Source organism: Symphodus melops (genome assembly GCF_947650265.1).
Source record: "Symphodus melops genome assembly, chromosome: 15".
NCBI classification, from domain to species: domain Eukaryota; kingdom Metazoa; phylum Chordata; class Actinopteri; order Labriformes; family Labridae; genus Symphodus; species Symphodus melops.
This window is the reverse complement of record NC_136705.1, coordinates 7,125,975-7,146,275: the sequence shown is the minus strand read 5'-3', so window position 1 is coordinate 7,146,275 and position 20,301 is coordinate 7,125,975. Positions and strand designations below refer to the sequence as shown.

At 39.8% G+C, this 20,301-nt stretch overlaps 1 protein-coding gene across 1 annotated transcript; it reads right to left on the bottom strand.

The window, feature by feature from the left end:
• Positions 1-547: 547 nt before the first annotated feature.
• On the bottom strand, positions 548-20,285 carry glud1a (glutamate dehydrogenase 1a). The gene is made up of 13 exons (XM_079362156.1): positions 19,600-20,285; positions 15,067-15,147; positions 13,700-13,755; positions 11,780-11,843; positions 11,061-11,155; positions 7,244-7,423; positions 5,864-6,001; positions 5,122-5,259; positions 4,849-4,929; positions 4,166-4,289; positions 3,099-3,190; positions 2,799-2,861; positions 548-2,624 (listed from the first exon to the last, which is right to left on the bottom strand). The coding sequence occupies exons 1-13, from the start codon at positions 19,997-19,999 to the stop codon at positions 2,505-2,507; spliced, it is 1,632 nt and encodes a 543-aa protein (XP_079218282.1). The 5' UTR covers positions 20,000-20,285; the 3' UTR covers positions 548-2,504.
• Positions 20,286-20,301: the final 16 nt, after the last annotated feature.

Below are 20,301 nucleotides of genomic sequence, written 5' to 3'. Positions count from 1 at the left end.
GCTTGATATTTATTTTAAGATGGCATGTAGCCAATTACAAAATAATTGTCAAAGATGTGCAGTTAAGTTTAAGTATACAACTGGAACCTATTTATAAAATAGATCATGTTGAATTCTCTTCTGGGCCAAATTTGAGATGATAAAAAAAGGAAAATTTCTCCTTGATATAATGAGATGGTATTAGTTGCAAAATCGAAAAAAATTTACTTCCTAACATAAATATTCAGAAATACTGTGAAACGGTTTTAGTGATGTTACCCAATTTCAACCAACAAGTACAGTTCAATCTGTGATTTTTTATATCTAAATGTTTAAGAGGAGTATGCTAAAACAAGGGGAAAAAACTAGATTTTTTACTAAAGCAGATTTAAAAAACATTTCAATTCAATGAAAAACCAAAAGTTCCTCTGCGGAGTATCCAATCCTTTTTTTTTACTCAATTCTGTAAATTTACTGGCCGAAAAGAGAAGAACAATAATCTTGTTTTAAATTGATTCAATTGGTGCCAGTAAATACTTGGACAAAAAATAACACAAACATTCCAGAGAATTTTTATGTTCTTTATTTTATTGTCTCAGTTGAACACAATTGTGGAACCTCCCTTACACTGAATCCAAAAGCAGTTCAAATCATACCTGACAGCCGACAGAAAATAATGTTCATTTTGTACTCTGTTTTTTTTAATCCCCACATAAAGCATGTAATCACTGATCTCCTCCCTCCCACCCATGAGAGACAGAACTAGTGATTAGAAGAAAAAAAGTTTCAGATGACACTGGATAAGACACTAAGACATCCGCTCAGACTTTAATGAAATGTGTCTTCAGAAGCTTTGATTTAGACGTCAGTTGACCAGTTTTTATGCAGAAAACACAGAAAACAATTTTCGTAAATGTGTCCTGCTAGCCGTCCTGCAGAAAAGAGTTTTCTTGTGACTTTTGTTTTTATGTGTAACAATAAATGAAGAGACGGTTTTGTTTTTAAACAAGTTAGCAACTTTTGGAATAACTTTGGTCTATTGCATAGATAAGTATGAGCATAAGGATGAGCTGCAGCTGTGTCTTGACCTGAAAAGGTAAAACGTTGATCTGTCAGGGATTTTTCTTTTTTAGGTTTCAAGTCAAATATATAGTTGAGAAAGCAAACACCTGAAAGAATCATAGCATGTCAGATATTCATTCAAAGATGTGACTGTTTCAAGCAAAGATCAGAGAGTTCAAATATCACAAAGAGGATTTTGTTTTTCTTTAATGAAGTATCTCTGAGTTTAAAGGCAGTGAATATTAAAGCTTAAGTCCTGAGGCACATGTGCACTGCATTATATCAAAAGAAAATACATTAGACAAGAACATGGGAACACTCTGTGGCCAAAAGTACGAGGACAATTGATGACAGCCTCTAATAAACAAGACAATCAAACATTGAACAATACATGACAGTCAATATGAAGATAAGGTGACATGATTGAGGTCCCTGTCCTTGTCAGACATAAAAAAGTCAAACGATGACTTTATAAATCAAAAGACATGAAGTAATTAACAAAAGTACAATCTGTCCATTTGTTATTTAGTTCATGTTTTCTGTCTCTCTAAAATATATTTGTAAAAACCTGTTCATCTTGCTGGGTTTGGGACAGTTCTTCAAGTAGAACACAACATTGTTATTATAAACTTAAACAGTTTAAATAACACAGAGCAGATGAATCAATATTAACTCAAATCAAAAGCACAACCAAATCAGAGGCCATTCGAACATGTCCAACATGAAGTCCCATAGACTTAAACGTGTTGAACTGACCGACCCAGCCTTTTAAAATATCAGAACATTTAAAACAAATCAACCTATACGTCCTGCCTCTCGTCACAGGGTGATTTTGTCTTTCACTTCCCTTAAGACAAAGACTGAAGACCTCCTCTGATTTTTGAAAAAAAATCAGTCCAAATGCAGTAACAGACTACAAAGTGAAGATTGGCCAAAAACATATTGAACAATCAGCTGATCACTGATTGTACTCATCATTCTAACTTCCCACCCACACAAAGGGAGTGAGGAAAATGTCCACATAGTTTTGGCCACACGGTGTGCTATACAGGCAAGAGGTGACAAGACTTCATCTGTGCTGTTAAGGCTTATTAAGCATTTCTAAGACATCTAGATATTTGGTATGAAGCAGCAGAGCAGCGGTTCAGAGGAGCATCAGTTGCATTAAAGCTAAGATGTTTTTGTGCATTTCTTTAATTTCAAATATACTTAAGAAGAAGAAGTAGGAAGGAAAAGAACGTAAACAGACATGTTGAGGAGAATGGATGAACACAACAAAACACACAAGGGCAGTTTCAAACGTTTTCTTCACACTGCTGCTGTGCAATAAATCGTAAACGCTGTGTGAAGAATGAAATCCTGCAGCGGGGATTGGTGACAAACAGAGGTAACAGACAGACTGGTAACAGACAGACTGATATGTAGCGGAAAGGTAACAGGCAGACAGGTGACTGGGCTTGACTCTATGTGAAGGTAAGGCCGGCCTCGTAGTAAACCTGGAACACCTTCTCAATGGCGTTGACGTACGCCGCCGTCCGCAGGTCAAGCCCAAGGTTATACTTGTTGGCTGTTCGCATGATTTGCTGCATGACAGAGAGAGAGGACAGAGGGGCTCATTTTTAAGAGACATACACAATTCTATGGTTTTTGTTTTCAAAGTTTTAGTTTAGAAGAAAAGAAGTTTTTGTTACATGTAAAAATTACATGTGTGCGTGTGTGTGTGCGTGTGTGTGTGTGTGCGTGTGTGTGTGTGTTACCCTGGCAGAGCGCTCCATGGTGTAGGCCAGACCTGAGTGAACGATGTCTTTCTCAGAAGCTCCCTGTGAACATACCACATGTTTATAAAGACCGCAGAAGAAGTAAGTGACACAGCAAAAGAGATCACAAATGAAGCTAGCAACAGAAGGAGAAACTGAGAGAGAAAGAGAAGATGAGAATATTCAGGAGCAGAAGGAGTAGTCTAAGAAGAAACACGAGAATAAGCAAAAGGAAAAGATGAAAAATGAAGATAAAGACAAAAGAGAACAACAAGACAACTTTTTGAAAAAATGACTCACAGAGATCCTGTCCTGGAAATCAGAGGTGGGGACGACGGGAATGGCGCCGCCGTGTTTCCCAAACTTTCTCTCCAAACTCTCCTGAACTGACACTGAAGGGAGAGACAGAGACAAAGGAGAGTTTAGAGCAGTGGTTCTCAAAGCTATGGTCCGTGGACCCCACTTTGAATAATGAATAATTTAAATCATTTACAAAAAATGTTGACTCGCACCACAAACTTTTGTCCAATACTCTCGCTCACTTTAGTTTTGTGCCAATATATCAACTCTGATATGATCTGACATGTTTGTCGCTTCAAAGTCACAAAAAAAAATCTAAATAACAAACACCTGGAAGCCAACATTTTATCAAAGTTTATAAAAGGAATTATTTGAAAATTATGAATGTAGCCTAATTCTACCGTGACAAAGTATTCCATCGTACATGAATACATTGTATTAATATGTGCTTATCAACGTTACGATAACGAGGGGGGTCCTTTGAAAAATTTCTCATCTGAAAGGGGTCCATGTTCTAAAATGTTTGGTTTAGATAGAATAGAGACAAACTAAAACAAGGACTCAGTCATGGAGGTGCCAGATGAAGACATGAAGATGACTCGCTTCGCTGAGGCACATTTAGACATTCTGACATTCTCAGAGAGAAACAGAAACATTAACAAAACAATAGGCTGAATAACTGATGATTAACTCGGCAGTTAAGAAGGTAGCTTTTAGCTGCTTTTCCAAACCTGCATCACAATACAAGCCTCCTACAGCAGATTTAGTGCTGTAGGATGTAACTTCATTTTTATAAGCTTTCATCAAACATTAAAACATGAAATATTTCTCTATGTTAAAATTAACAATTGACAGTTTATAGTAAGTAACACGTGGTTAACCTGTAGTCATAATTTTCTAAATGTGCTGCAGCTGAAGATCAATCTAAAATACTCAGGTCTCTTAGTTCATTAATAATGCAGCAACATGTCCAGTGAATTAGTTTGGCTGGTGTCACCATGGAAACTGCACAAGCAGTCCCTTCATATCATGTTTATGTGACAGAAAGATGAAAAGGTGTGACTCACTGAGCAGGTGGTAGTTTGAGTCTCGCTCGTATTTGAAGGTGAGTCGACCATAACTGACATGATTCAGATTCTTCAACCACTCAAAGTACGACACCGTCACACCACCTGCGTTCAGATACATGTCCTGTAACGAGGAGACAAGGAGAGGGAACAAGTGTGGAAGGAACACGGAGAGGAGGATGATGTAAAAAGAGGAAGGATGGAGACAAGGAGAGAAGAAGAGAGGGAAACAGGAAGATGAGCAGGAAGGAAGAGAAGGAGACAAGGAAAGGAAAGGAGACAAGAGGACAAGGTGTAGAAAGGGGATAAGACAAGGTGACAGGGAGAACATTTGAGGAGGGTAGATACAGAGAAGAGAGGAAAAGAGAAAAAGACAAGAGACAAGAGGAGAGGTAGAGTGAAGGAAAGGAGAAAAATACAAAGGAGGAATACAGGAAAGGAAGAAGGGAGAGGAAAAAAGGAGAGGAGACAAGGTGAGAAGATGAGAAAATAAGAGAGAAGGAAAAGAAGATAAGGAGACAAGGCAAGGAGAAGAGGAGATGAGATGATGAAAAAGAGACAAGAAAACTGATTCATATTATAAGCTCAGTGAAAACGGTGTAAAAGCTCAAACTGCATCCGATTTGGTTGCTGCTTTGCTTCATCTCAACATCCAATAAGAAACAGCGATTACATTCACTCACCGGGATCACCATGATGTTTCTCTCCAGGAAGATTCGGTCGGCTTCAGGTGTGGTCGGACCGTTAGCTCCCTCTGCAATGATCTGAAAGTTACACAGACACTAGGTCATTTACTGAGGCATGCTGGGAAAAAAGACTGTCAGCCGGTTTACCTTCACTTCAGTCAACAGGTTGAAGTCCCTCATTTATACAGAATATCAAATATACTGAGAAGTTCTTTGGTGGTGGTGTGTGTGTGTGTGTGTGTGTGTGTGTGTGTGTGTGGGGGGGGGTACCTTGGCCTTGATCTTGTGTGCGTTGCTCTTGGTCAACTGTTTCTCGCTGGCGGCGGGGATCAGGATGTCACAGTCTGCTTCCAGGATGTTCCCCTCGTATGGCGTTGCATTGGGGAAACCCACGATGGTGCCGTGGTTCTGGAGACACAAAACATTCACAATCACCGACGTGAAAATGTAAGTTCAGCTATTTTCAAGCAGTTACATCAAACACATCAAACAAATGAAAACTTGAGGGAAAAATAAAGTGTCAAACTAAGTACAGGTGTATACAAAATATAAAACACGTACAAGACAAAGTGGAGAACGACTTTAAATGCTCAATCTTAGTCAGGTGCTGTGCTGCCGTTTTCCTCTTTTCTCTTAATGATTCCTGATGAGTGAGGTATATTTAAACACTAAAAAGGCTGATTTTATTTTATCACAGCAAAAAAACCTTTCTCACTTTTTACTTTGATGACAAATTACCAGTAAATATTTGTAATCAATAACCATCAACATTTATGCATAAAAACACATTTTTATTTCTGATGGGAAAAAATATGAATATGATCAATAGAGTATGATCATATCGAAATAATTTAAACCTTGTTATGAAAAGGACCTTCTGTAGAGACTCTCTTTAACCAGCAGGTGGAGTACAGGCATTAACATCTGTGTGTTGCTGGTCAACGTAAGGCGGACATCTTTAATTCAATAATACATTAGTGAGGCCGTTCAGTTATCTATCATCAGTACTGACCAGTTTGTATTCCTCCAGCTCTTTGGGGTCGATGCCTTTGGGGTTCCAAATGCTTCCGTCCATTTCTCCGACTCCGACGCACTTCGCTCCAAAACGATGAAGGTAACGCATGGAGTGCAGACCCACATTACCGAAACCCTGCAGACGAGGGAAAACGAGATGTTAACCACTGACCTTTGTCCCACGAAGAGATTTAGATTTGTTTTACTTGTGAATATCTCGACTACTTCTGGATTCATTGTTGTGACTTTTTTTTTTTTGTTCCTCACATTTTGCAATACTTCAATAATTTTTTACTGATTGGTATGGATATAAAGTGGAATGGGACGTCTTTAAACGTGGTTTTGTTCAACAAACATACCAACAAAAAAAAAAACAAGTTGAATGCCCCGGTTTGATGAACGACTCTGGGTTTTCTTTAATTACCTGCAACATTTATCAAATTTGAACAATCTTTCACTGTTAGTTGTTTTTGATGTCTTATATGTTCCTATTTTCCTTTAGGTCTTGTAACACATTAAACTTAGAGGGTCGTAATAAGTAAGTCTGGTGCAAAATGAAAAGAATGTTGTGTGTTGTGATTAAAATTGTAAGTTCCCTGTGTTGTGGTCTGTATTGACTTTAATGCCAGGGCTGAAACTGGAGGAAACTTGTGGTCTTTGATGAGTCAGCAGTGACTCATGGCAGAGGATTTCAGGCTCAATGGGATCACATGAGGACAGAAGGTTCGACATAATGAAGGGGCAGGATTGCAGAGGGAGGTTTGTGTTCATGGTGATTGCGATAAATCTGAACCCTGCTCAGTATCTGCGGTCACAGAAGATGAAACGACACTAACTGTTTACCAACATGTTTGAGAAGAGTAGGCGACGAGTTTTGGACTATTTTATTTCTTTCATGTGGATCGATTCCTTTTTAGCAACTTTTTAACTTTCAGACTGATGGTACAGCGTTCATCGTTCCAATCAGCTGTCACCATGTGACTTCAATCTGTTTCGTTTGACTTGATACATATACAGGTGGTTGTTTAATGGGTCGGCTCCATGTTGGCTTCTTAGAGAAGCACATGTGCACCCCATAAGAGTTAACCCAGGAGAAAAGACTTTCATAAACTCATAACTATATTCAGAAATGTCTGGGCCTAAAGATCAAGACTCATCTATTCTTCTTGGTTTTACTTTGGATGAGGCTTGTGGTCTGTGGAAAACAAAACCCAAAACGATTATATGATAATAGCCAACATGTGGATTGAGAAATTAATCAACAAAAACTAATGAATTAAACTAATGAAACTGTTTTTCATTAGTTTAATCACATGAAAAATGTGTAAAACCCAAACTGTCTCATCTGTTTTAAAGTGATGAAGAGGGAGTCGCGTACCTGGATGATGAAGGTCTTGTCCTGGAAGCCGGGGCACATCCCCAGCTGGCTCATGTATGCCGCCTCGTTGACGAAGTTCTCGATGCCGTGGAAAACTCCTCGACCGGTGGCGGAGATGCGACCGTGGATTCCTCCCTGACTGATGGGTTTCCCGGTGACGCAGGCGTGAGCATTGATGTCCTGAAGGAAACAGAAATAGATCAGGAGAGGGAGAAGTGGACACAGGGGATGTTTACAGCTTCTTAGAAAGACTCAGATCAGCCTGAAACTTTTTTTATTCTTAACCAAATGTTGTCTTGATAGTCTGGACTGTGGATCAGAGAATACAAGTCACCTGAAGACATCTCCCTGGACTCTCTAAAAGGGAACTTAGACCAGAACTGGAATCTGTTCCTTCTCAGCTATTCATGTAAACTAACTAACTAACTAACTAACTAACTAACGTCATTAAGTGCTGACTGAATGTTTCATTTAATTTAATTAAATGCCAGAAACTTGTGAAAATGTGGGCTCATCGTTAAGAAGACTGCATCAAACAGAAATGTGACAGACAAAGAAGATGGGAAAAGGGATTCTCATTTTAACCTCAGTTTATTGGATTGACATTTGAAGTTTGTTTTTGTTTGCTTTGTAAAAGGACTTTAAAACTTCCCTTTCCCAAAGAAAATGAAGCAATTCTGTTCTCAATTCCAAAAGCAAAGAATGATGACAGTGATAAACAGGACACACTGATGAGAAATCAAAACGAACGATTTCCCATCATGCGGCCTACGTTAAACCACCACAAGAGGATCATTTAAAAACACATTTGTTGGGTTCATTTTGATGTTAGGACGCAGATGCTAGAAACGCACTCTGATCCAGACTTGATCATCCTAACATCAAGTGGATTAATTAAAATGAAATATGGCTTTATCTATATTATATATCTATATATCTTATTTATCTTTATCTATCTCTTAAATGTCTGCTGTTTTTGATTCAATTCGTCACTCTGCATCTCTGTTCACAGAGCAATGGCAAAGCAACAGCATGCAAAAGATGTAAATGAGAGAGTGTCAGACTCTTCAGTGTTTGTGGGTCACGAGGTTTTCACTTGTTGCCAAATCATCCACAGAAGTCTCCTCCTCCTCCTCCCAAAGACAAAAAGGCCCAGAGATTAAAACCAGTAAAAAGGGTGAATACAGCTGTTGTGTTCAGAATCAGTAGAGCTGCTTCTTGGGTCGAGGAGCAGAGAGATAACTTTAGCTGACCATCTGACAGAAACATCTGTGTGACTGATATGATTCGAGACAGATTATAAAAGCCTGCGTGTGGGCTGGATGTGTTTAAAAAAAAGAAAAAGAAAAAGAAAAAAAAAGTCATAATCCTCTGACTGTTGAGGTTGTGCCTGGATTTGGACGAATGGTTTCAATAAAAGCAAATCAAAACCAACAACAGTTCCAAAGGGACAACTGACTAAACTATGAACCAAACATGGGGACAACAGTCAAAGACAGAAATGAAACACTCCATGCTGAAATATACAGAACGCAAAATGCATTGGAGTGACTGACTTTGGTCTCAAAGTGTTTACCTGCAGACAATCCTTTGAGCCGCAGCTCTACTTTATGTTTAGTGCTACAAGAACTAATTGTTAGTAATGCACTGAATCGGCTCTCAAACTCAAGAAATCATCCAGTGAGTAGGTGTTTGTGTTCATATGCACAGAGTCTGTGACACTGAAAACGTCCGTGTCTGAAACATTACAACTCAAATTGTCCTTTTTAAAACAGTGCTGATTGAAAAAAAAACAAAAAAAACATTGAAATAGTTGTTTTAGTGTTTGTTTTGATGAGCTGATTATTAGCACCTGAGGGAAGCTTTAGGACGTGTAAATTTAAAGTTCAATTCATCCGTTTGCAATTTTTCTTTTTTTTTTTTATTACTGAAGGACTAAGTGACAACACATTTGGAAGAAGGCAGAGCCTAAAAACCAGGTCACAGGTAAAGACAGACAGCACACTACTTCCTACATCCCAGGGTTACCAGCAGAAAGCAAGTAGCAAGTCAAGCCCTAATATCCAGTGTTTCCCACAGACAAACCCAGGGACTCCCATCCACTTCAGACCCGTGGAAAGACCAGAAGGATCCTGCGCCCAGACCTGCAGATCCCAGTAGATTTAAAGAGAAGAGCTTTTACCTGAGACACTGGTCCCCAACTTAGTAGGCTGGGGGGGTCCCTCTGCCGACAACCACCAACAACAACAACAACAACAACAGCTGTGATTTAAAGTGTCAAGCAAACTCTTCAGCCTTAAAGTCACATCAGAACAAACTACGAGACCAGCTGCTGAACCGAAAACACAGCCACCGTCCAAAAGTCAAAGAACAAAGGATCAACTTTAATTAAACAGTTCGCAACTCAATTTGATGATCTCTCACTGGTTTTATATACCTACACACACATACATATATACAACCTATATATACAGACACACACATATGTGTGTGTGTGTGTGTGTGTGTGTGTGTGTGTGTGTGTGTGTGTGTGTGTGCGTCTCTGTCAAGATACAAGCTATGAATCACAACACTCTCCACTCAGAAGTTCTAATTCAGAGATTTTATTTTTACATTATTATCACTCGTTCTTCCTTTTGAGAGTATAATGAATCTGTTGGAGGTGAAACTCATCGAGTTTCTACACGTTTGCAGCTAATGACCATCTTAATTCTGGATTCATCTGCTGGTTAGTATTTCTATATTGAATCTATAGAAATAGTAGTGAGACATGCAGTCACAAAGACGTGGAGCCCAAAGTCATGTGAGTCACAGTTACTTGTTTTGTCCAACTAACAGTGGAGGTTTACGTCCACGACTTATGTGGAAACCTTGTGGCGAGTATATCCTCGCTATGATTTGACTGTTGCATCATTACACAGCTGTTGCTATGCTGTAAATGTAGCTATGCATCAAAACACTGGCACCAAACACAGGAAATGGCAGGTCAAACAGGAGCAAAGCATCCACTCTGACAAGAAAGCTCTTCCTGTGTTACCAGGACAACGACTCGCAGCACGGGAGTCACCTGCCTTTGTTAATGGGGCAGAGATTTTCTTCTTTTTGATTGAGATGTGCATGACAAAGTCTGCCTTCATTTGAAAGCCACATGAAGAAATGTTAACATCATTTGTGGCGTTTGAAAGAGTTTCAAGCTCGGTGAGCTTGGTGTAACTTAAATGTCCTACAGTCTGCAGTGCCATGTGCCAAAACCTGTCCGGGTTGAGGACTCTGGCTCATATAAGGGCGTGTGCTGGTCTTAATTAGAGATGGAAATTTGAAACCAACTGTTTACAAACATTTCAGATTACACATGAAGCTCTCGATTGTGCGTTTAGTTTTCCTCTCATAGTTCACATCAACATCTCCAATAACATGCAGCTCAGTTACTTTGTCCTGCTTTTCAAATGGAGACAACCTGAACAGAAGTCTTGTCTGCAAAATCATGTGACCATATTGTCAAAACAGAACTTAATGTTGGAAAAATGATATTTAAAAACTCATGTTTTATATTCCACATGAGTTCTCTATATTATATTTGTTATAACTAAATTGTTGCAGTATAATCTTTATACTAACATCACCACCATCATAGTTAATCTTCAAAACGTATGCTTGAACTTGACCCTCTAAACATTTAGACTTACTGTAGGTTATCTGTTCTATATTTAAACGGAGCTACATTAGTGCATACTCAGTTTCAACAGGCTGCAGCATTCCCTGTTTTTTTTTTGTTGTTTTTTTTTAATGTCAGTGAGCAGGAAGAGCTGACACTCACATAGTGTCCCATCGTGGTGGCAAAGGTGTCTGCAATCCAGGACATCTCCCTCTCCCCAGTGCTCATGTCTGGAGCAGGAACATCGATGCCGGGTCCTACAGAGTCACACAATCACAACACGGACGTCAACAACACAAGGTACTCATGACGCACGCATTATGTGAATGATATGATGTCTAGAAGTTGAGTTATGACTCTGAGGTGAAGTGCTTTGAATTACATGATAGTGGACATACTGAAGAGCAGTGCCGGAAAAGGACAATTAACTGCAGGACTTGTGTTCATGTGCCTTGTTACTTTCTACAACTAAGAGATGTGAAACAGAGCATACAGATGTCAAATGAGGTGTACTGTCTCACTGTTTGGGAGTTATAACTTTAAAAAGCTCTGAAGCAGTATTCTTATTTTTGCATTGGAAAGACAGGTGTAAAGTCAAACTGATGCAATACGATATGTCCTCTGGGCTAAAGCATACATTTTTTTATATGCATCGACAACAGTGAATTTCATAACTTTGGTGACCGTCAGCATTTGTTCTCGTTAAATTGAAATATTGGTCTGAATATATATATATATATATATATATATATATATATATATATATTGAAATATATAATAACTTGAACGCAGGTCAAAACAAACTGGAGGACTTTGGCATTATGCTAAAAGAGGCGCTCATGATACAGTCCTCTATTAGTTTCAGGAGGTCTTTGACTCACCGATGAAGCCTTTCTTGGCAAGCTCAATGGTGAACCTCCTGGTGATTTTTTCCAGCTCAATGTCCTGAAAACACACAAGGAAACAAACATCCTGATTGAAGCTCTGAACACTTAAAAGGCAATTATTATGCACATACAGGTATTTAGCGTAATTAAGATCAACCTTTGCTAGCTGTCCCCAGCAGCATGAAACAATGAATTGACACATTGTATCTAATCAATGAATATGATCTGTAGCTTGATAACCAGCAGAAACGTAGAGATGGACTAAAGTTCAACAATACCAGAAGTCACCTGTAAATTTTACTTCTTTAACCCTTTGTTTAATCTTTGGTGTAAATGCTATTACTGCTGATTCTTTTAGTTAGTTTGAACAAAAGAAAACATTGAAGCACAATCAACAGACTGTGGCCGCAGCAGAGCAACAGCTAAAAGGTAAGATGAATGCTTAGAAAGGTTTGTGTTAAGATGGTAAGAAGTTTTGGATTTGTGCAGAAATACAACTCAAGTCTGTCAATGGCATAAACACGCCTGAGAGGGCGCACTTTGATCAGACAAGGAGGATGATGAGCTTTCTATGGGAGCATTTCCAAAACTTTTACTAATATAAATATTGACTTGTCTATTATGAGCTGCTGCAGCAGTGATGATAAGAGATATTAGTGCATTCAGCAGACCTGAGACAACGTTTAAGACCTCGATGATCACGCTTACATTTTGTAAAGCTTCCTTCATTATGAAAATGGAATTCAGTGCATTAACAGCCAATAATAGATATTCATTTTGACACTTGCTGTTTGTTTGAATGGAGTCTAATTCTTGGAATTCCTTCATATGGACAGGTCAGAGGTCATCACGGGTCTGCATGTGTGAACACTGATGTGTTCTGCAGCAAAAATAGAAGAAGGAGCGAAGGTCGGCATTTAGCCCGAGTGTAAATCCCCCGGGAGAGACAAACAGAAAGAGAAAGAGAAAGAGAGAGAAAGAGAGAGAGAGAGAGAGAGAGAGAGAGAGAGAAATCCCTGCTAGCTGATGGCTCTGCACTCAGAATGGGGGGGGGGGGGTCGTAGTAAAATCATATTATTTGTGTTCTGAAATCTAAATTACTAAAATGATGTGCATCCTACTTTAGCTCTACTTATTATCAAAAGTCCATGAGCCTTCTGTGAACTGCACACGCCTGAACAAAAGGTGCTTCAATGAGAAAGTGATTGGGTGGATTGGGGAGATTTTCCTCACTGTGTCCAGTTATTAAGAGTTAGCATACAAACAACATCTCCCATCTTTGGTTGAGGGCTGCAACTAGCAACTTAGACTGACATCTAGTAAGTGTTGCTAACATTGATGGTAAACGGGTTAAACACTGCACCTGCTGAAAATCAGCCTGTTAGCGAGGTCACTGTGTGCTCGTTCATGTGCTGATATTAGCATTTAGCGCGAACAGCACATTATCTTAGTTCTTACTTCTCAGAGCTGCTAGCATGAATGCAGACCTCCTGGATTTGGGAATCCCTCAACACTAACAGAGATGACTGACAGGAATATCACTGCCAACTGATGATACACACTCCTCAGGCTAAACCTGTCTCTATGGGTGTCCTCGCTTGATTGTCTGTAGCTTCTGAGCACACAGTACAGTGATCTGTTGCCTCTGGATGTGATTGTTAAAAGGTCTTGCTGTTCTTCTGTGTAAAGCTGCATTAATACAAGGTTAACACTCCACCATGTACCCAACAACAACATACGCTCCTACATATTTAACATGTTGCCTTTATTTCTGTCAGTCTTGCCTTTTATCTGAGGTTTCACATAACAACATCATAGCATACATTATTTCTCCATCGAAAGCTTCGATAAATATGAGAGAAAACTGAGTGAAATCAGTGAAGACTTCAGTATGTGCATTGTGTTCAAACTTACAGAGTAATTCCTCGGGTTAATCTTCACTCCAGCTTTAGCTCCACCAAAAGGCACATCTGGAACAAACCATTTATTACTGTAAAAGCAGAAAGATGCCGCTCCACTGTGCGACCAAGAGCAGAGTTATCTTAAGGATCATTTCTTTAAATGGATTGGTAGCTTGATAGTTGAGAAACATGTTTTTAACGTCCATGACAGGATAAGGTTGGGGATTGATTGAACAGTGTTGGGTTAATTCAGTTTTAATAGTTAGTGCAATGGTTGGTTGCCGGGCAAATCTGAAGTGACGTTCGTCAGTACAAATACAGTACTGCATGTGTTAGTCCACAATGGCACCTTTGTATGTCAGCAGAGATTCACAAGCTTTCATCTGTTTTATTAATTGATCTGTTCTGCACATCATCTTTACTCATACTTGAATGCTGAATGCTTGAATTATTCCCTCTTCATTCTCAATACACTTGAAGCTGTATAGACTGGTGTAGTTTTGAGTCCTAAAACCAGGAAGTGAGTTAGCATTTTAGCGTGGTTCTAACCTCTAAAAGTCAATGGGGATTTTGAATGGGTTGAAATAAGGCCTGTGGTTAACTCAAGCTGAAGAGATGTTGATGTTTTGTTAGACGAGATAAACTATGTTAGCTAAGACCCCACTTGTGAATTTTAAAGTTTTTACGCAAATTTTAAACAGCGGTTGCTAACGAGTAGCTAACTGAAACTACAGTGGTTGTTGCAGACATTACACGTCATCACGCAGGGAACTCTCTCCCTAATCCTCCTTACAGTCTCTCGTCATGTTTTTCAGTGTTCTTGCAAATATTATATTAATCCGCTGATTAGCTCGATGAAGCATGACGGTCGTGACGTCATTACAAACCGACCACGGTGTAGTTCATAACGTTAGCTTTTTACATCTCTCGGCTGCATTAACTCTTCAAACTTCATATAAATGATGTTCATCTGTAAAGATTATCCCGCTGATCTAAACCGCTACGTATCAGAAACGTGTGTTTGACACAGAGCTTGTTTTCTGCAATGATCCAAAATCCAATGCAAAAATCCCATAGATGAATTTTCGTAGGAACCACCGGCACCATTTTTTCGGGTTGGCCTACAAAAATACGTCATTACTATACCAGTCTATTTCGTCGTACTGCAAGTGTTTTACCTTTAGATTTACTTAAATACTCTTAAATATTGTAAATTTCAATTTGAGTTTGCCATGACCTGGATGACTAAGAACTTGCACAAACATCTTATTCTGAGAACATTCTGACTTTTTGATTTCAATATTTCAACTTCTAACGTTTTAAGATTACCGGCTTAATTCTCCTCACAGCAAAGAAAGACTAACAGTAGTGTGCACTCACCCACAACAGCACATTTGTACGTCATCAGTGATGCCAGAGCTTTCACCTCGTCCATGCAGACATCTGTACTGTAACGGATTCCTGAAATCAAACAAAAGAAGAGAAATGATTTGTAACCATCTGTTGCCGTCAGGGTCAAACTTTCTAATCATCCTAAAAAAAGATAAATCTCTGTAAATTCATTTCTGGACCACATCATCACAACTTCTAGTCTCGTCTCTACACAGATTTGTTGCGTCACTTGTTATTGTTTTGGACCTTCTTATAAATTAACTGAGACTGTTGGTTCAGGGCGTAACACCTTATAGCTCCGTCCCTCCTTGCTTCTCAAACCTCAAAGAATAAGAACAGGGATGGGTAAAGGATGGATGCGTTTCATTGCTTTTGTGTTAAAGATATCTTTTCAAATAAGCTGCCTTAGTTAAACCTGTCAGACCAGTCGTAGTTTCTGCAAATGATGGTGAACTTGTGTATAATTATGCCTTAAAGGGATAGTTTGGATTTTATATGAGGTAAAATCTCATACTGTTCGTTTAACCTCCAGTCGCCAGCCCGTCGTCATGACGACGAACATTCAAATCATTGCCTCTGCATTTCAAACTGCTAATATTATTATACAAAGATCAACACAGTAGAGTAGCTTTTAATTGATTATTATAAATAAATCTAACGATTATTCACTTGCTCATGAACACATCGGCCTGATCGGGATTTAACCACTGAATCGTTCTCGTGGATTGACTTTCTAGCAAACGTGTTCAAAGTTTGTTCCCTCTGCTGTTTAATGTGTTTCTTTACATGGAAAATTGGAAACAGGCACAAAGTGGAGAGAGTTCAGCATGGAGCTGCAAACTCATCTGCACTGGGCCTGACACATGCAGACCCGTTCACACACATCACTGGAAACAAAGCCTGCAGCAGGACAACTGCACAAAATGGCTGCAGCTGGATGAGAAAAAAAAACAGACAAACCAGGCTGAGGTAAAGAATAAAGGGACTTTACACTCTGAGACAGGTTTTGGAAGGAGATGCGTTTCACTTGTATCTACCTATCTATCTATTTACTGGGAGCAGAAGAGAAAAAGACAAACAGGGGCTGAAACAGAAAAAAATGTGAAACATTTAAAAATGAGAAAACAAAGGAAGAAAGAAAACGGAGGCAAAAAAAAGTAAACGCAAGGGAGACAAAAAAAAAGTAGGAAAGTTTGAAGTAATCAGGAAAAGAAAAGAAGTGTAAAAGTGAGACAAAAGAGAGCGAGAGAGAGCAGACAGAGCGAGAGAGAATTGGCACGAGACGAGGTATTGTGGGTTTTTGAAGCTGCAGTGAGTCAGACTGGGTGTGGTGATCATTAGACGCTCATTTAAAGAAACAGTGCAAAAAGTTTATTCACATATGTTGAACAGTAAAGAGGATGAAAAATGAGTCAGTTAAAACCCCGCCCTTCGCCTTTCAGTCTGACGTTGACACTCGGATCTTAGACGTGTTATAAACCCTGAGCAGCTAAGACAACCTAAACAACTGAACAGACTGGCTGTTGCTGAATTTCATGCTAAAAGGCTAACATGGCTCTGAAGCATCAACACCAGGGGCGGCAGGAGCTCAGTCTGCAGGGACTTGGGTTGGGAACCGGAGGGTCATCCGTTGGCGCGGACCAAATCTAGAGATTAGTCTGGTAACTGGAGAGATACTGAGCAATGTTGAGGTGCTCTTGTGCAAGGCATCCAACACGCTCACCAGCTCATGGAACACTCACTGTGGGCAGCACCATCACTCTGACAATCAGCCAGGGATCGCTTCTCGGGTCTATTGAGGCCCCTAGGCAAACATTTTATTAGAAGCCCCTCCAACAAGCATAAATAATTATTTATGCATGCAACATTTAGCAGGGCATTTAGAATGACTGTACCAAAAGGGAGGTTTCTTCCTGTCATTGCAAAATGTGCACATTTTGAGGCAATGCTGGGGTTTAAATGTGTCAGTTGTTTGGGGCCCCCTACTGGGCTGGGGCCCCAAGCAGATGCCTGCATTGCCTATTGACAAAAAGCGCCTCTGTGTGCAGTTGTGTGAACTTCAGCATACGTGGGCAGCACATTCAACAACAGAGTGTAAAATGAAACATGAATAAAGTCTCTAGTCTGAGACCAGAACAAGTCAAGAGTCACAGCCTGGGTCCTGAACATGATGCTATCTGTCAACCAATCAATCGATGAGTGGAAGAATAATGGAAGGGGTTGATCCAGAATGAACACTTCCAAATGAGCTCAAACTCAAACAAGTCTGACAGTCTGTCAGGACAGTCAGCATTCCTGTCAGGGGCGGAAACCTCACCACCTTAATAAACATACAACCTGCCCAGTACAACAATCAAAAGCAGTGTTATGTAACGCTACACACAGTGTTACAGCTAACCGCCTTACAGGATCAATGAGTCTAAAAGCTGTACTAACCAAATAATAAATGCAAAATTAAAAGCTCGTTTATTTTAAAAGACAAGGTCTTCGACAGTGTCCGCTTTGAAAATGCTGCTTCTCTGTTTCTTCATAACACAGTCAAATTAGTTGTTAAGCCCCCGGATCCCCCAAACAAAGAAAAGAAATGTGACAGGTTTCACACACGTTTAAAGCTTGTGGTGAGAACAAATCCTGAAGAATCTGGCTCTAAATGGGTCTTCTTGGTTCTTCAAGTGGTACTAAAGACAATTCTAAGCATGAGGTCCATGAGAAACATTCAAATAAATAAAGTCATGGACTTCGACCCATAAGAAAGAGTCCCAGATGCATGAGAAAGAGTCAGGGTCTGCTAAGAGTCATGAAACACGGGACACATCATCTTTGAGTCACAGGGTGTTTTGGTCTTTTAACACGAGACACCCTCATCAAAGGTGGGCAACTACAGGGTGATCAAACCTGAGCTTGTGTGCCATGCCCAATCATGAGCATTGCCCAGTTGTTTAAATAATAATATTTAATGTTTAAATGGTTCAGCTTATGGGACTATGCAAGGCAGGGGACGTCCTCTTCCTTGAGTCAAGCCTAGAGCTGACCGCATAGCTTAGCAAGTTAGCTAAAACAGGCACAAAGCATCTTTTCTCTTCTGAGCCTAACGTTATTTGTCCACTGTGTCTGTTTCTAATAAACCAATAAGCTAACTGTCAAATGGTGTCACACATCTGAGCTTATTTTCTGCAATGATCCAAAAATCCCACAGGCGAATTCTCCTTCAAACCCATAGCAAAGTTACTTCCGGGTTGGCCTACAAAAATAGGTCAACACTATTCCTGTCTGATAAAGCGTTCCACCCTCATTCATTAGCATCAGATCACTCCTGTTTGGTTTAGTTCAAATTTAAATCAGATAAGTTAACCTGAAGATTGGCTCCATACTTCCCCTTCAGTCATGTGCACACCCCTTTATACTGAATGACGTACGCTGATAGGACCCAAAATAACACAGAAATGTTCAGCATCTTTCCTGTAGTTAAGGGTGACACCCCTAAACCCTTACATGTTCAATTCAAACTGATCAAACAGAAAATCTAAGCATGAAAAAGCAGAAACCTGGAACTGATCGAATGTATGGCTGATGAACTTTATTGGTTTTTATGGTCTCTCCTTTGATTCGTTGTCAAACCTGAGCACCATTTAAACATAATGATTATTATTATTATGATTATTATCATTATGTTTATTTCAACTAGGTTGTATTATTGTGCAACTTTATTTGTAAATATCCAGGGAGGACGATAGGACAACTTGTAAAGAGCGACTCTGAAATGTAGCAGGTTGCAAAGTGGATTTAAAAACATCTCCACATTGTGACATATACTTCAATTAGAAAAGGTCTTTAATAATGTGGTTTAATGGTTTCCACTATTTCCCCAGGACTTTGTGTCCTTTGCATTACATTATTTATTAAGATTATGTCTTTGTAGGGGACAAAATGCATTTCTGTATAAAGCTGCATTCACGTCATGCTTTGCAGTTTGCACATTTCAGTCACTTTGACATAATGCAATTTCGTGCCATGGCTTCCAACTAGATGTAGGACTTCTCCAAAGGATCACCTGAGGAATCTCAGGAGTCAACAGTTGAGTCAGGAAGAGGAAAGAAGAGTAAACAAAGTGTTTCTTCTCTTCACATTCCCCCTTTTATTGGTCTGGGGTTTTTTTTTACATTTACTAATTTTTTTTGTCTTTGGGCACCAAACCAAAATGTTATGTGGAATATATATATATATATATATATATATATATATATATATATATATATATATATAGGCCTAATGTAATGTATATGATTATAATTGACTTCATAAGCTCCAAACAGCTTTTTTCGGGTAAAAGTTCACAAGACAAAGGTTTAGCACAAGTTAATTGTCATTTTGTCTAAATTGTTGTGATTTTCATTACTGATAATAAAAATGCAGGAAGCTTTGTTTCCGGTGTCCTTGTGCGTCCTCTATAATAACGTTTTAATTACGATGTCGTGACATTTCTCTGATATAGTTTGCTGTGAGTTAGACAGCCTCTCTCACCTCCCTTGCAGGGTGTCCTGTGCTGGCTGTGCTGCGCCCTGTACGCCTCTATCATCTCCCACTCTCCGTTGTCTCTCTTGATGGGGAAGTTGACGCTCAGGACGTGGTTGCACGGCTTGATGATTTTCAGTATCCCACGGACCCGCTTTATTTTCTGTTCAGGGCTCTCACGGGTTTTCAAACCCTCCACCAGCTTGTCCTCCACGATCGCGGCGCCTCGGTCAAAGAATCCCTCCACCATGTTGAAAAAGTTGGGATCATCGTCCTGGTCTACGGCCTGGCTGTAGCCGCGGTAGCGCAGCAGGGAGGCGGACACGGGCAGAACCGAGTCAGCAGTGGCACCCGAGGCCAGGACGCTGCCGGCTCCCCGGGTGAGTAGCTCCCCGAAATATCGGTACATTTTTTCTTTTTAGATGAGTTCACCGTGCCGGATTGATGAGTCTGCTGGTTTAGATTTGGAAGGTGTGGGGAAAGGCGAGGAAATGCAGCGGGGAATATGAATACTTTTACCGCAGGAACGACTCCTCCTTCCAGCCGCCCCTTCCTGTGAACCTACCCCGCTTTACTATTGGGTGACAGAGGAACATACGGCTGCAGGTGTTCAAACTAAAAACGACCACACGGTGACACGAGACCTTTAAACTCCATGAACATGAGGGGAAGTCACGGAGTTTAACACAACTCAATAGTACATTAAAAGCG

Coding starts and splice junctions, on each gene's coding strand:
- glud1a (XM_079362156.1), bottom strand. CDS start 19,999: ATGTACCGATATTTCGGGGAGCTACTCACCCGGGGAGCCGGCAGCGTC. Junction 11,844..13,699: donor TTAACCCGAGGAATTACTCT/GTAAGTTTGAAC, acceptor GTGTGTTTTCAG/GACATTGAGCTGGAAAAAAT. Junction 5,260..5,863: donor AGCTGGAGGAATACAAACTG/GTCAGTACTGAT, acceptor TTGTGTCTCCAG/AACCACGGCACCATCGTGGG.